This window comes from Narcine bancroftii, chromosome 5 (genome assembly GCF_036971445.1).
Source record: "Narcine bancroftii isolate sNarBan1 chromosome 5, sNarBan1.hap1, whole genome shotgun sequence".
Taxonomy (NCBI): domain Eukaryota; kingdom Metazoa; phylum Chordata; class Chondrichthyes; order Torpediniformes; family Narcinidae; genus Narcine; species Narcine bancroftii.
Window position 1 is genome coordinate 180,602,439 of NC_091473.1, and position 17,454 is coordinate 180,619,892.

At 44.7% G+C, this 17,454-nt stretch overlaps 1 protein-coding gene across 1 annotated transcript; it reads right to left on the minus strand.

Annotated features, from left to right (window-relative positions):
• Positions 1-692: 692 nt before the first annotated feature.
• Positions 693-15,610, minus strand: LOC138765371 (ETS domain-containing transcription factor ERF-like). Its single transcript, XM_069942413.1, has 5 exons — positions 15,285-15,610; positions 8,387-8,476; positions 2,644-2,878; positions 1,039-1,222; positions 693-701 (listed from the first exon to the last, which is right to left on the minus strand). Exons 1-5 carry the CDS (start codon positions 15,328-15,330, stop codon positions 693-695), a joined length of 564 nt encoding a protein of 187 aa, XP_069798514.1. The 5' UTR covers positions 15,331-15,610.
• Between the last annotated feature and the right edge of the window lie 1,844 nt (positions 15,611-17,454).

A 17,454-nucleotide genomic window follows, 5' to 3' on the forward strand; every position in this document is an offset into this window, starting at 1 on the left:
CTATCACTCTCATCTCATCTCTCCCTCCTCTATCACACTCTTTCCATCTCTCCACCTCTCCCCATCACACTCTCCATCTCCCTCTAACACCATCTCTCCCCTACCACGCTCTCTCCATTCTCTTCCCCCTCTTCCTCCCTCCTCTTTCTCACTTTCCCTCACACCCTCCCTATCTGTATTTCTTTCGTGCTCTCCCTACCTTCCCACTCCCTCTTTTTCTCCCTCCCCCTCACTCTCATTGTCCCTCCCTCTCTGTCTGTCTGTCTGTCTCTCTCCATCCCTATTTCTCCCCCATCCAATGTGTCTCTCCTTCCCTCTCCCTCCACTATCACACTCTCTCCATCTCCACTTCCCAATTTATCTCTCCCTCTCATATTCTCCATCATCTCTCTCTCTCCACACAATCGCTCTCCTTCTCCCCTCTTGTGGCTCTTTTATTTCTCCCTCTCCCACTCATTCATTCACCCCCTCTCTCTTGATTCCCTCCCTCCTCTCTTCCCCCTCTCTCCCTCCCTACTCTTTCTCCCTCTATCTCCTCTTTCCCTCCCAATCTCCCCCTCCCTCCCTCTCCCCACCATGAATACCTGCTCCATTTCCAGCCCACCTACCTGAGCTGAGGAAGGTGAGTCCAGACTCTGGTTGCGGTTTCTCCGTGTCCGTCGAGGGGATGGACCGGTCAAAGATCGGATTCCTCAGTTCACCTGCTCGAGCGTCAGGGAGTCGAGGGGGGAGCAGCAAACTGTGGATTGTCTTGTAGGAACAACGTGGAAACAACAGAGTGAAGCCCCCTCTGAACCGTCCCATCACACACTCCCGGGGTCGGACACAGAGTGAAGCTCCCTCCGCACTGTCCCATCACACACTCTCGGGGTCAGACCCATAATGAAGCTCCCTCCACACTGTCCCATCACACACTCCCGGGTCAGACCCAGAATGAAGCTCCCTCCGCACCGTCCCATCACATATTCCCAGGGTCAGGGTTGTGGGAGAGGATGAGCAGTGTGGGGGAGGGTGGGGTGGGAAGACCACTTGTCTTACCTCAGGGGTAAGGGTGCTGCATTGGGCACCCTGACCGGAGTTGAAGTGGTTGGGACCCAGCAACAGGTGAGAGTTGCCCATCTCCAGCAGCGGGTAGTTCACCAGGATCACCTTGCTGAAGTTGAACTTGTAGGTGAAGCGTTTCCCCTTCGTCTTGTGGAGGATCCGCTTGTTGTAGTAATACCTGGGGGAGGGGAAAGGACGGGAGGGGGTTATGCAGGCTCCAGAGACACTTGGGGAGAGAGGTAGAGTGAGAGGTCCTCGGGGAGAGAGAGAGATAGGGAGAGAGGGAGATGGGGAGAGAGGGAGGGAGAGTGGGAGGTCCTCAGGGAGAGAAAGAGAGGGAGATCCTCGGAGAGAGGGAGGAGATGAAGGGAGAGGTTGGGAGAGAGAGGGAGATCCTCAGATAGAGGGAGGAGATGGAGGGAGAGAGGTTGGGAGAGAAGGAGATGGAGGGAGATGGGAAAGGGAAATGGGGGTGAGGGAGATGGAGACGGGGAGGGAGATGGGGGGAGGGAGAAGGGGAGATGGGGAGAGGGAGATGGGGTGAGGGAGACAGTGGGAGGGAGAGAGGGGAGGGAGATGGGGTCAGGGAGTCAGGGAGATGGGGGAGGGAGACAGGGAGATGGGATGAGGATGAGAACGAGAGAGGCAGGAGCCTCTGATTGGGACCTTGGAGGGATTCAAGGGCCCTCACGGTGAGGCAGAGTGAGGGCATTGGAATGAGATGTGGGCTCTCGGTATTCAGGACCGTCCCTCACTCCAGGGATTCCAGCATCTCACCCCCAGAGAATCCCTCCCTGTTACCCCTACCTACCTAACCTCTTCTACTGGTGTGGGGGTCACAGAGACTCTCTGCGGGTCTCAATATAACTCTGGGGGTCTCAGTCACTCCAAGGGTTGGGGTGAAGTCAGCAGCACTGCAGCTGGTTTGGACCCTGGGAAAGCGAGCAGTGGAGTCACAGCGCTCCCCCATGGGGTCCAACCATCCGGTCCTGCTACCAACATCTCCATACTGGCTTTCAACGCCCCATTAAAGAAGCCGACGGGGGTGGGGGGGTTTATTTAAAATCCCGCAACACCATTTGAGGAGATTATCCTTGGCAGCGGACCACCTTGGTGAGTCAAGGAAGGAACCCACGCAGGCTGCTGGCGACTGTGGTCGAAGGATTCACCGATGGTTTGGACCGAACTCTGCGGGGCTGCAAGAGTTGAACCACAGACATTTGTGACTCGGAGTGGGGGGAGAACTCTCTTTTGCTTCTCTCTCTCTGACTGTAAAGGGCTGTGAGCATTTTGTGCAGAGATATATTTTCTGTTATAAAATAATCTTTTTTTTTTTTTTTTTTTTTTTCCATCTCATTATGCCATTTATTAATATCAGTCATATTTGTATCTTACCACTTACTAGCAATACATTTTTTCACTACGGATAAAGCTAAATATTGAATCCTGAATCAACATCACTCCAGGACTCCCTGCAGCGTTGCAGGAGTTCTCTGCCTCACCAACGGAACAGGCTGGTTTGACGCGCCCCCACAGAGATCTGCTCAGACACAGAAGGATAGGGAGTTGGGTGGGGAATGGGGGAGGGTGTATTCTCACCTCAGAGCCCGGCTGAGCTTGTCGTAGTTCATGTGGGGTTTGCACTTGCGGACACCCCAGAGTTTGGCCACCTCATCGGGGTCCTTGATGACAAACTCCCCGTAGTCCCCCTGCCAGGAGATGACATCGTGGTACTCCTCCTTCTGCAAGAGCTCCAGGATGAAGTGCCACAGCTGAATCTGCCGGGATCCGGGACTTGACTCCGGCTTGTAGGCCCAGTCCGGGAATGCAAAGCCTGAAGGTTAGAGTTACAGAAACCTAAGCAAACCACGGCTTAGGTAACCGGCTGCATCGCGGTGTGGTGTGGGGCCACTAATATCCCTGAGCGTAAAGCCCTGAAAAAGGTAGCGGACACAGCAAAATCCTCCCTTCAACATCGAGAACATCTACGGGGAACACTGCCATCGCAGGGCAGCAGCGATCATCAGGGACCGTCACCACCCGGCACACACTGTTCTCACTGCTGCCATCAGGAAAGAGGTGTCGTGGCCACAAGACTCACCCCACCAGGTTCAGGATCAGCTGCTCCCCCTCCACCATCAGACGCCTCAATGACAAACTCAATCAGGGACTTGTTTAAGGACTTGCCCTTAAGCACTTTACACGAGACAATGAAGATTTTGCTTCCTCAACACTTTTGGGTGTATTTTATGGATTTTTGTACGCTGATCACCTTCAAAGTTTCCTACAACTGAGGGTGGGTGAGATCCAAACCAGAGGACATGGGTTAAGAGTGAAAGGGGAAAATGAGGGGGATCTTCTTCACACAGAGAGGGGTGTGGGTTTGGAATGAATTAGAGTGGTGAATGTGGGCTCAATTTTAATATTTAACAAGAATTTGGACAGGTCTGTGGATGGGAGGGGTGTGAGGGATATGGACTGGGAGCAGGTCAGTGGGATCGGGCAGAAAAATGGTTTGGCTCAGCCTGGAAGGGCTGAAGGGGCCTGTTTCTGTGGTCTATGGTTCTATATGTACCTGTCATATTTTAAGTCTACATTGAGCGTGCAAAACCATGAGGTGCAACTTGTCATTGAGAATTCGTTCACGTGGACTCCTTCCCTGCTGATCTCAGTAATGAACATGGTGAAAGGTTTCACTAGGACATTGTGACCGTGCAAAAGCGGCATCAGGGCAACTGGAATCCGTCAACGCCAGCCAACTATGGTGGGACACTGACACGAGAGACATCAGATGCCGAGTACGAATGAAAATCAGCGGCAAAACATTTTCAGGTCTGTCGAACTAACGCAATGTGTCAGTGTCGTGATGCGATTAAACAGGCTCATTTTAATCCAAGTTAATTTAATGTTTCTCCAACTTCCTATGTTATGCAGCAAATCTGAAATTATCCTAGTGTTGAGCTTGAAGTTGTCGATCATAATCCCTGATTTCTTTCAGGAAGCGAACCTTGTTAGTCCAGTGAGATTTATTACTGAATATTTATTTTTTCTATATTTTCAGTCAGTTTGTTCACATTTCTCTCTCTTTCTTATATATATATATATATATATATATATTTCTTCCTTCTCGAGACCAGTTCACAGTTACTGGTAATGTAGAAATTCTGCCATGCCCACAGGTAAAGAATCTCAGGCCTGGTAACGTTACTGCTCTACAAGACTTGAGTTAGACCCCATGTGAAAAATGTTTATATGTTTTTGACGTAGACGGTGGAAGAGATGTACAGAAGAAACCAATTAAACTTGACTACTTCACGGGGGAGAGGGCCCATAAACTTTGAACAGGGTCCTAAGGTTGAGAATGGCTGGATAGACAGGGCAAGTTCAAATTTCAGATTTCTTACATGACATCGTATACAACCCTGAGATTATTTTTCCTGCGGGCCAGAGAACTGTACACAAGGTACATGTTAAAAAAAAGAATTGTAAACAACCAGACTGGCAGCTGGAGTTTAACTCAGGTCACCGACTGAGGTAGGTAAATGGTATTGGAGGCATTGTGGACAGTGCTTGCAAAAAAGTTTGGATGCCCACTTTGGGTTTCTTTGGAATTGAGTTGGGCTGAGAAGTTTCCATTTTAACCTTTATAGGAGAAGCACATCCTTTTTTAATGGAATGATCCACAGCCCTGTAGTAGAAGATGCCTTGCATGTCTGGGTCAATTCAGGAAATGTTTTGATTTACAAGGTTTTTCCTCATCAAGTTTTATTTCATCTAATTCTGTATTTTCCCCTTTGTTTTACGATTCAACATTTGTCAGTTGGTACGATAATGGTGTTCTGTGTTTTTGAGACTTGTTTCTTGACAGTTGTTTCATGTCTTTTGAACAGGTATCATTTACCAAATTCACAATTTTTTTAGATACTTGCAGATCAGAAATTTTTGTAGGTTCAACTCCCAAATTTTCCCATGGCTGTTGAATCTAACCCACTGATTGCAATTTTCAAATTTTACAACCCTCCCAGAAGGGTTTGCTTTCAAAATGGCATCAAGTTTCCCTCAGTAAGGTTAAACACTTCATTATGTGCTCGACCTTCTCTTATGTAGTTCAAGGTTGTACATTGGATTTACATGTCTAAAGACAAATTATCCCATATATTTCCTGATCTAAATCCCCAATGTGACAGAGGTAATGGGGAAGCAACCTTGATACATATGCTCTGTTCTTGATTAGCTCTTATTGGAGGGAGATTTTTTGTGTTTTGTTCATCTTGATCCTAATCCTTTAACGGCTTTGTCTGGAGTGTTGGATGATATGAGATGTTTCTCTTGGTGGATGAATCCAAGACAAGAGGGCACAGCCTTAGAATTAGAAGGGACCCATTGAAAACAGAGCTGAGGAGAAATTTCTTTAGCCAGAGGGTCGTGGATTTGTGGAATTCATTGCCACATACAGCGATGGTGGCCCGATCATTGGGGGGAGTTTAAAGAGGAGACTGATAGGTGTCTAATTAGTCAGGGGATCAAGGGATCTGGGGGAAAGGCCAGAACTTGGAACTAGATGTGAGAATGGTTCATCTCAGGGTGGATTTGTGGAGCAGACCCAATGGGCTGAATGGCCTACATCTGTTCCTTTATCTTGTGATATGAACGAGCAATTTTCTTCATCTGATTATCAAGTCGTTAACTCTTATGGCACGAAGAGCGATCCTACTGATATGGAAAGATCCGGTTCCACCCACAAGAATTCAGTGGTCACATCATGTCTGGCCTTCATCTAGAACCGATCAATGTCCATGTTGTTCTCTAACACTAATGTTCAATCAATTTGGAATCCTTTTACAGACTATTTTCATGCTCATTTATCTGTCTGTGTTGGTCATTGAACGTATTTATTTACGTCCATGTTTTTCTCTTCAGGTCGTAACATTTTATCCATTCAACCAAACTAAACCACTTTTAATTTTACGTTAAAACATCCCAGGTTTTGTCCAGGGGTGGGGGGGGGGTGGAGTGCTTTGTTTTTTTGATGTCATTTCGACAATGTTGTATGGGGAGGGGGAATATCGCCAATGTTTTATTTTTGCAAATGTACTTTTATGTTTGCTCACCCTACGTTCTCCACATAATCTATTCCTCTTCTGTAAAACTTATTAAAAAGATCAAAGAGACTGAGAGCTTTTGGCATATTGGCCTTCATAAATCAGAGTATTGAGTCCAGGAGTTGGGGTGTTATGGTAAAGTTGTACAAGACATTGGTGAGGCCACATACGAAGAATTTTGTGCAGTTTTGGTCACCGAACTACAGGAAAGATCTCAATAAGATAAAAAGAGTGCAGAGAAGATTTACTGGGATGTTGCCCAGACTTCAGGAACCGAGTTACAGGGAAAGGTTAAACAGTTTCAGACTTTATTCCCTGAAGCGTAGAAGAATGAGAGGAGATTTGATCGAGGTATTTAAAATTATGAAGTGGAGAGACAGAGTAAATGTCGGTTGGCTTTCCTCATTGAGGGTGGGTGAGATACAAACCAGAGGACATGGGTTAAGGGTGAAAGGGGAAAAGTTTAGGGGGAACATGAGGGGGAGCTTCTTCACACAGAGATCAGTGGAAGTTGTGCAGTAGTGAATGCGGGTTCAATTTTAGTATTTATGAAGAATTTTGACAGGTACATGGATGGAAGAGGTATGGGGGATATGGACTGGGTGCAGGTCAGTGGAACTGGGCCAAATAATAGTTTGGCACAGACTAGAATTGTTACTGTTGATGGACGGATGCTGTTGATGGATCAGTGCTGTGGATCGATCAGTTCTGTGGATTGATCGATTCTATTGATGGATCAATTCTGTTGATGAAATGGTGCTGTTGATGGAAAGTGCTATTGATGGATCAGTACTGTTGATGGATCAGTACTGTTGATGGATTGGTTCTGTTGATGGAGCAGTTCTTTTGATGGAATGGGTCTGATGATGAGTCAGTCCTGATAATGGGTTGGTATTGCAGATGGGTCAATACTGTTGATGGGTCTGTATTGTCGATAGATCTGTACTGATGATGAATTGGTACTGTTGATGGGTCAGGGTTGTTGATAGATCAATACTGATGATGGGTCTGTTCAGTTCATGGATCAGTACTGAGGATGTGTCCATACTGAGGATGGGTCGGTTCTGATGATGGATCAGTTCTGATGACGGGTCGGTTCTGATGACGGGTCGGTTCTGATGACGGGTCGGTTCTGATGACGGGTCGGTTCTGATGACGGGTCGGTTCTGATGACGGGTCGGTTCTGATGACGGGTCCGTTCTGATGACGGGTCCGTTCTGATGACGGGTCCGTTCTGATGACGGGTCCATTCTGATGATGGAAGAGTTCTGATGATGGAAGAGTTCTGATGATGGAAGAGTTCTGATGATGGAAGAGTTCTGATGATGGGTTGGTTCTGATGATGGAAGAGTTCTGATGATGGAAGAGTTCTGATGATGGAAGAGTTCTGATGATGGGTCGGTTCTGATGATGGAAGAGTTCTGATGATGGAAGAGTTCTGATGATGGAAGAGTTCTGATGATGGGTCGGTTCTGATGATGGAAGAGTTCTAATGATGGGTCGGTTCTGATGATGGAAGAGTTCTGATGATGGAAGAGTTCTGATGATGGAAGAGTTCTGATGATGGAAGAGTTCTGATGATGGAAGAGTTCTGATGATGGAAGAGTTCTGATGATGGAAGAGTTCTAATGATGGGTCGGTTCTGATGATGGAAGAGTTCTGATGATGGGTCAGTTCTGATGATGGGTCGGTTCTGATGATGGGTCGGTTCTGATGATGGGTCGGTTCTGATGATGGGTCGGTTCTGATGATGGAAGAGTTCTGATGATGGGTCGGTTCTGATGATGGAAGAGTTCTGATGATGGGTCGGTTCTGATGATGGAAGAGTTCTGATGATGGGTCGGTTCTGATGATGGGTCGGTTCTGATGATGGAAGAGTTCTGATGATGGGTCGGTTCTGATGATTAAATGATACTGTTATTGGCAGACAAAAGTTAAAGAATACATTTTAATAAATTATTACATCACAATAAAATGAACTTTGTACCTGAGATATTGTTGTCGACAGTGCTGTGTTACAGCATAGTATCCTCTCCCTTCCTCCCTCTCTTGCCATCCTCCATCTCTCCATCTCCTTCCCCAAATCTCTCTCTGCTCTCCCAGTCCCTCTTGCTTCCTCTCCTCTCCCTCACTCACTATCTTCCTCCCTCAACCCACACAGTAGCCCCTCCAGGCAGGTGCTGCGCTCAGGTCTCTCCCCCACCCCCAAGAAGCGGAGAAGTTGCCCAGGCTCCACTTACCCGGGGTCCACAGGGTAGGCAGCGGTGGAGTTAACAGCAGATCAGAGATGCAGTTACAATCCATGTTGGATGGGGGTGGGGGGAAACGTTCTGTAAAATTCCAAGGCAAATGGGTTGACCGTTCAGTTTGATCCAATACCATGACTATTTCAGGAAAGTAAACTTTTAATAATTACCCAGATCTATTTAAAACCATCACATCTATTCATTTTCCAAATATATTACACTGAGTTTCCTGTAGGCACTTTACAGTCTTGGTTTTTTTTTTGTTTTTTTTTTTAATTTTTTATTTTTCACACCATAAATCACATTAGTCATGATACACACTTTTTCCTTTTCACACATATACAGTGACATTTTCTCCCCCCCCCTCCTCCCAACCCACCCCCCTCACCCCCCCCCCCCATCCATTTAAGGTATACAATCTAGGATATATTAAACCAGTCAGACAATGTTGTCACTCAACAAAAATACACCAGAAATTCTACTGAGTCCATTCTTTTCTTTCCTTCTCCTTCCATCAACTTAGGTAATGATTGTCCCCGGTAGGTTTTCGCTATTGTATTTAATGTAAGGCTCCCATATTTGTTCGAATATTTCAATATTATTTCTTAAACTATATGTTATTTTTTCTAATGGAATACATTTGTTCATTTCTATATACCATTGTTGTATTTTCAAATTATCTTCCAATTTCCAGGTTGACATAATACATTTTTTTGCTACGGCTAGAGCTATCTTAACAAATCTTTTTTGTGCATCCTCCAAATCAATTCCAAATTCTTTGTTTTTTATGTTACTTAGGAGAAAGATCTCTGGATTCTTTGGTATATTGTTTTCTGTTATTTTATTTAATATCTGATTGAGATCTTCCCAAAATTTTTCTACTTTCTCACATGTCCAGATTGCATGAATTGTTGTTCCCATTTCTTTTTTACATCGAAAACATCTATCAGATACTGTTGGGTCCCTTTATTTAACTTTTGAGGTGTAATGTATAGTCTGTGTATCCAGTTATATTGTATCATATGTAGCCTCATATTTATTGTATTTCTCATCGTTCCTGAACATAATTTCTCCCATGTTTCCTTTTTTATCTTTATATTTAAATCTTGTTCCCATTTTTGTTTAGTTTTACCATTTGTTTCCTCATTCTCCTTTTCTTGCAGTTTAATATACATATTTGTTATAAATCTTTTGATTATCATTGTATCTGTAATCACATATTCAAGGTTACTTGCCTCTGGCAAACTCAAACTGCTTCCTAATTTATCCTTCAAGTAGGATCTCAATTGGTAATATGCCAGCGCTGTATCTTGAGTTATATTGTACTTATCTTTCATTTGTTCAAAGTATAAGAATCTATTTCCTGAAAAACAATTTTCTATTCTTTTAATCCCTTTTTTTCCCATTCTCTAAAGGAAAGGTTATCTATTGTAAAAGGGAGTAACTTGTTTTGCGTCAATATTAGTTTTGGTAATTGATAATTTGTTTTATTTCTTTCTACATGAATCTTCTTCCAAATATTGAGGAGATGATGTAATACTGGAGAACTTCTATGTTGTACCAATTTTTCATCCCATTTATATAATATGTGTTCAGGTATCTTTTCCCCTATTTTATCTAATTCTAATCTCGTCCAGTCTGGTTTTTCCCTCGTTTGATAAAAATCTGATAGGTATCTTAATTGTGCGGCTCTATAATAATTTTTAAAGTTTGGCAGTTGTAAGCCTCCTTGTTTATACCATTCTGTTAATTTATCTAGTGCTATCCTCGGTTTCCCCCCCTCCATAAAAATTTCCTTATTATTTTCTTCAACTCCTTGAAGAATTTTTCTGTCACTTGTATTGGCAATGCCTGAAATAAGTATAATATCCTTGGAAAAATGTTCATTTTAATACAGTTTATCCTTCCTATTAGTGTTAGTGGTAAATCTTTCCAATGCTCTAAATCGTCCTGTAATTTTTTCATTAGTGGATAATAATTGAGTTTATATAGTTGGCCGAGATTTTTGTTTATTTGTACACCTAGGTATCTTATTGCCTGCATTTGCCATCTAAATGGAGATTCCTTCTTAAATTTTGAGAAATCCGCATTATTCATAGGCATTGCTTCACTTTTATTTACGTTTATCTTGTAACCCGACACTTCTCCATATTCCTTCAATTTCTTATATAATTCTTTTATTGATAGTTCTGGTTCTGTTAAGTACATCATCCGCAAATAGACTGCTTTTATATTCCTTGTCTTTTATTTTTATTCCTTTTATATTATTATCTATTCTTATCAATTCTGCTTGTGGTTCTATAGCTAACGCAAACAATAAAGGTGATAGTGGGCATCCCTGCCGCGTTGACCTGCCAGTCTTGTTAATGCTGTTATGTTTATACATGGAATAGTTTTGTAAAAAATTATGTGCACAATATTTCAAAAAAATTTTCATATAAAGTTAGAGTTCACATAATTTAATGTTTTATGATATGATCGAGGTATTTAAAATGATGAGGGGGACAGACAGAGTAAATGTAGGTCGGCTTTTCCCACTGAGGGTGGGCGAGATACAAACCAGAGGACGTAGGTTAAGGGTAAGAGGGAGATTTCTTCCCACAGAGAGGGATGGGGAATGTGGGGTCAATATGAACATTTAAGAAGAATTTGGACAGATACGTGGATGGGAGGGATATGGACTGGGTGCAGGTCAGTGGAACTGCACAGAATAATAGTTTGGCTTAGATTAGAAGGGCCGAAGGGCCTGTTTCAGTGTTGTAATGTTCTTTGTGTCTGTGGTCAATGACCATGTGTGTAAGAATGATAGAAATCACATTGTTAGTTACATGCAATTTGTGTACATAAATATTGATATAACATCTGTTTAAACACCTCACATTCCCATTACTCCCTTATTTTCATTAAAATGAATATTGTGTTTGTAGAAATGCATTTTACAAATTTTATATTGATACTAGTCGATATTGTGCATAATTTAATTCATTTATACATTTCTACTCCCAACATCCATAGATTTGCATTTTATATTTGTGCAAATTAATATAATTTATATTTTATACCAATGTAAATTAATATAATTTAATATTATTCATGTTTTATATCACTGTAAATTAATCTGGGGGGCCCGGTTGGCAAAACGATTAGCGTAATGCTGTTACAGCACTAGCGATTGGGACTGGGGTTCGAATCCCATACTGTCTGTGAGGAGTTTGCCCATTCTCCCCATGTCTGCGTTGGGGGGGGCTCTGGTTTCCTCCCACTGTTTGATACGTACCAGGGGGGTTGTAGGTTAATGGGGTGTAATTGGGTGGAACGGACTTGTGGGTTGGAAGGGCCTATTACTGTGACATATGAGTGAATTTTTAAAAATTAAAAGTAAATTTAATAATATTTAGATTTTAAATTAATAGGATTTCCTATTATTTCTATTTTATCTTCATGTTAATGAATATTATTTATATTTTATTCAACTGAATTGACACGGCTTTTGTGTAAACACATCTGATATTTGTATTCACTGGTTTGTACTTTAGTTTAAATGATTAACTCCTCTGGAGAAACACATTTTATATTAGCAAAAAATTGAGTTACATCTTTAAAATATAAAAAAAATGGTTTGGTGCAATATATTTTGCAAATTATATTCTGTTTTTTAAAATATAACATTTCTAATTTTAAGTGCATTTTAAATTAATTTTTAAAATCACAAACTGATGTTAGAACAATGTCAGCAGGGAGGCCAGACACAGACAAAATCAAAACTGATGTGGGAATGGGGAGATGTGAGAGAAGAGAAAAGAATGGGAGATGTTATTTGAACAGAGACGCAGAGGAATTTCTTCAGCCAGAGAGTGGTGAATCTGTGGAATTTGCTGCCACGGGTGGTTGTGGAGGCCGGGTCATCGAGTGTTTTTAAGGCAGAGATTGACAGGTTCTAGATTAGCTGGGGTATCAAAGGATATAGGGAGACGGCTGAATGGGGGAATGGGTCACCTCATGGGGCAGACTATGGGCTGAATGGCCTATTTCTGCTCCAGTGTTTTATGGTGTATTTAAAGCAGAGCCTGTTTTAAATGAAATGGATGTTGGATATATAAAATGCAGAAAGCAGGAGAGTTTAAATCGTCTCCCCACATGTATGTGTGTGTGTGTGTGTGTGTGTGTGTTTGTGTGTGTGTGTGTGTGTGTGTGTTTGTGTGTGTGTGTGTGTGTGTGTGTGTGAGAGAGAGAGAGAGAGAGAGAGAGAACAAGGGCTTGAACAAACCCTCCGAGACTCTACGAGTTAACAGTAATTTATGTTTACATGCACCCTGCACATTATTGTTCGTGAGTCTGTGTGAAATGTTGCCCTGAGGACCGGAGAAAAACTTTTTCCTCCGGTTCTACGAGCAGACGACAGGAAACTTGAACACGGGGGGAAATGAAACTCGGGCAAAAATAATGGTTTTGGTGGAACTTAGTTTGCAAATTCCTTTAAACGGACATCTCTAACTTATAAGTACATTTCAAGTGGATTTTTTAAAAAATCACCAACGGATGTTGATCATGTTTTGCAGGGAGATGTTCAAAATGGAAAATAGTTGCCCCACATCAACATTAACGGGGTCCTGGGGAGATGAGAGGGAGAAGAGAGAGGGGAGGGAGAGAGAGGGAGGGAGAGGGCGAGGGAGTGAGGGAGAGAGAGGAGGAGAGGGAGGGAGAGAGGGGGAAGGGGAGAGAGAGGGAGTAAGAGAGGGGGAAGGAAGGAGGGAGGTTGAGGGAAAAGAACAGGAGATATTATTCGAGCGGGTTCTATTTAAAGTAGAACCTGCGTCTCCGTGATGGGACTGAGGTGAATGTTGGAGGGAAACCAAGTTCCAAACATTACCCCGCGCGTGTGAAAAAGCGGCTTCTCGGGTCTGTTCGGAGACGGTTCACACATCAAACAACCTGTGTCAGGAAAATAACGGCTTAAATATTCTCATGGAATAGATTTGAAATGATCTATATAATGAAAAGAAATGTGCTCTAAATATAGAAGAGGACGGTATGATGAACATTGATGGTTTTCACACCTATATAAATCACTGCAGAAAGTCAACGTAACTGTCTCATATTTACAGATAAAAGTCCAAAGACAGGAATCAAAGTCGAGGTGAAACCGATGGATCCGATTAATCGCCGCGAGTCTCAGACCCGGGACGTGTTGGGACAAGATACAAGATCCGCAGAGACACGGTCTCCACGGTGAGGGCGGAAGGGGAGAAGCTGCCCCGCTCCTGCACCGGGTCGGGGTGAAAGGAACCGGACTGGACGTGAATGGAAGCGGCCACGCGAACAGGATCAAACTCACGGCTTCCTCAACAAATAGGTCACAAAATCATCCGCACAATTAAAGTACCCACTTAATTTATAAATAACCAATGTAATTGAAAGAACCCGCGTCTCCACATTTGGAAGGTGGAGACAGGACCCCGGGCTGTGTGAAGGGCCCGGGCTGTGTGAGGGATCCGGGCTGTGTGAAGGGTCCGGACTGTGTGAGGGATCCAGGCTGTATGAAGGGCCCAGACTTGTGAGGGGCCCGGACTGTGTGAGGGGGGCCGGACTGTTTGAGAGATCTAGGCTGCGTGAGGGATCCGGGTTGTATGAAGGGCCCAGACTTGTGAAGGGCCTGGACTGTGTGAGGGGCCCGGACTGTGTGAGGGATCCGGGCTGTGTGAGGGATCCGGGTTGTGTGAAGGGCCCGGACTGTGTGAGGGATCCGGGCTGTGTGAGGGATCCGGGTTGTGTGAGAGATCTGGGCTGTGTGAAGGGCCCGGACTGTGTGAGAGATCTGGGCTGTGTGAAGGGCCTGGGCTGTGTGAGGGATCCGGGTTGTATGAAGGGCCCAGACTTGTGAGGGGCCCGGACTGTGTGAGGGATCCGGGCTGTGTGAAGGGCCCGGACTGTGTGAGGAATCCGGGCTGTGTGAGGGATCCGGGTTGTGTGAAGGGCCCGGACTGTGTGAGAGATCTGGGCTGTGTGAAGGGCCTGGGCTGTGTGAAGGGCCCGGACTGTGTGAGGGATCCGGGCTGTGTGAGGGATCCGGGTTGTGTGAGGGATCCGGGTTGTGTGAGTGATCTGGGCTGTATGAAGGGCCCGGACTGTGTGAGAGATCTGGGCTGTGTGAAGGGCCCGGACTGTGTGAGAGATCTGGGCTGTGTGAAGGGCCCGGACTGTGTGAGAGATCTGGGCTGTGTGAAGGGCCCGGACTGTGTGAGAGATCTGGGCTGTGTGAAGGGCCCAGACTGTATAAAGGACGCTCACAAATGGTTTCAGCGCCCAGTATCATAAAAGCATCAAAATCTTCCACATTTAAACGCGACGGGTCAGCGGAAAAGAGAGAAATTAAGTGTTTTGAGGCATGAGATGTGGATTTAAGTATGAAGAGGGCTTAAACAACCACTTTAAATATGAAGTGGCCTCAGAGAAACATGGATAAATACTCTGAAGGGATCGCGGGAGAGACGATCTGTCATACCCGAGAACCGCTGGCTTGTACATTATCCCCAGGCGTCGTTTTGCAGACATTGTTCTCAACATGGCTGGTTTTTTTTTGGAGTCCAATCTGTGTGTTTTTCCCTCACAGAACATTCCGGTACATTCAAGGCCCTTTGGCCCACAATGCTGTGCCGCCCCATTATAACCCTACTCCACAATCTCCCTTCCATCCGTGGGAAGAGTCTTTTAAATCCCCCTAATTTACCAGCCTACACCCCCACCCCCGGTAACACATCCCAGGCCCCCACCACTCTCTGTCTTTCCCCTCACCTTCCCTCCCTCCCCTCACCTTGTCCACACGTCCCGTGGCGTTTATTACTGTCGCCCTGCGGAACAGGAACTGGCTGCCCACCCAAAGTTCCTTACTCACCTCCACCAAGTCCCCTCTCATCCTTCTTTGCTCCAAATAGAAACATGGAAACATAGAAACATAGAGGAGGCCATTTGGCCCTTCAAGCCATTCATTCAATATGATCATGGCTGATCCGTCATCCTTTCATCATGAGACACATTCTCCAATCCAGACAGCATCCTGGTAAATTCCGATCAGCACGGGTTAGTGTAACGTTGTTACAGTGCCAGTAACTAGGGTTCTAATCCCGTGTTGTCTGTAAGGAGTTTGCATGTTCTTTCCGTGTTTGCGTGGGTTTTCCCGAGGGCTCCAGTTCCCTCCCACTGTTCAAAGCATACCGGGGGTTGTAGGTTAATTGGGTGTAAATTGGGAAGCGCCGTCTCGTGGGCCGGAAGGACTCGTGATGTAGGTCTAAATATAATAAATCTCCTCCACAGCCTCTCCAAACTTTCCACCAGAACTGAATGCAATATTCAGGAACTGAGTTACAGAGAAAGGTTAAACAGGTTCAGACTTTATTCCCTGGAGGGTAGAAAAATGAGGGGAGATTTGATATTTAAAAGGATGAGGGGGATTTTCCCACTGAGGGTGGGTGAGATACAAACCAGAGGATGTGGGTTCAGGGTGAAAGGGGGGGGGGAGTTCACACAGAGAGTGGTGGGGGTGTGGACAAGCTGAAGTGGTGAATGTAGGCTCAATTTTAAATTTAAGAAGAATTTGGACAGATACATGGATGGGAGGGGTATAGAGGGATATTAGTTAGGTGCAGGTCAGTGGGACGAGGCAGAATAGTAATTCAACACAGACTAGAAAGGCTGAAGGGCTTGTTTTTGTGCTGTTATGATCTATGGTTCTGTGTGGTCTAACCTAGTGGTTCTCAACTTTTTTCTTCTCACTCACATCCAATTGTAAGTAATCCCTATGTCATCAGTGCTCTGTGATTAGTAAAGGATTGCTGAAGGTGGGATGTGGATGGAAAGAAAATGTTTGGAAACCTCTGTTTTAATCGTCCCTCATTGACTCGTTATGTGCAGGGTTTCACAACTCCAAAGGAAATGAGCCAATGACCATTTTTCTCAAGCTAAGTATTTCAGTGACGATTGGGTCTAGAGCGGTGATTCTCAACCTTCCCTTCCCACTCATCCCACCATAAGCAATCCCTTACTCATCACAGAGCACTGATGGCCTAGGGATTACTTTCGGTGGGATGTGAGTGGAAAGATCCAGAGTTTGACAGAACTGCAGCATCGCCTCACAGCTCCTGAACTCAACCCCCCGACGAGTGAAGCTGGGCTTCTCGTCGGCCTTTGAATGACCCCATCGACCTGTGCAGTGACCCTGAGAGATACATGGATTTGGAGCCCAACGTCCCTCTGTTCTTCCACACTATTAAGAATCCTATTGTAAACCACACATCTGCCTTCCAGTTCCACCTTCCAAAGGGCGTCACCTCACATGTCAGAAAATCTGCCCTCCTTCAAAGAGTGAATGGTGTTAAAATGATAAAATGCCCTCAGGTCCCTCTGTTCTACCCCACTCCTCAGTGCCCAACCATTTACTGTGTAGGTTCTGCCTTGGTTTGTCCCAAATGCAACCCCTCACACTTGACTGCATTTTTCCAGCTGGTCCAGACCCCTCTGCAAGCTTTGAAAATCTTCCTCACTGTTCATGATGCCTCCAATCTTAGTGTCATTGGCAAACTTGCTGATCCAATTCACCACGTGATCATTGATATAGACAACAAATAACAATAATCCCAACACCGATCCATGGAGATTCCCTGCTATCATCAGAAAGGAGGTCCAGGAGCCTGAAGATGAGTCCCCAGCAGCACAAAGATGGTCTCTTCCCCCCCACCCCCCGCCATCAGATTCCCGAACAGACATTTAGTGGACTGTGTTTATTTATTGCTGGAAGGTGGTTAAAATGAGACTGCTACAAAACAACGGATTTTGAGATTTGTTCATGACGATAAATTCTGCTTCTGAAAGGGTCAATGGGTCTTTGACAATTTGTGGTCAAGATCTGGTGGGAGTTGATTTGATTGAAAACAGAACATAGAATCTCCAGCACAGTCCAGCCCCTTCGGCCCACAGTGCTGTGCCGATGCAATAACCTGATCCAACAACTGCCTGAAATTTCCCTGCTGAATAACCCTGTTTTCCACAGCTCCATGTATCTGTCTATT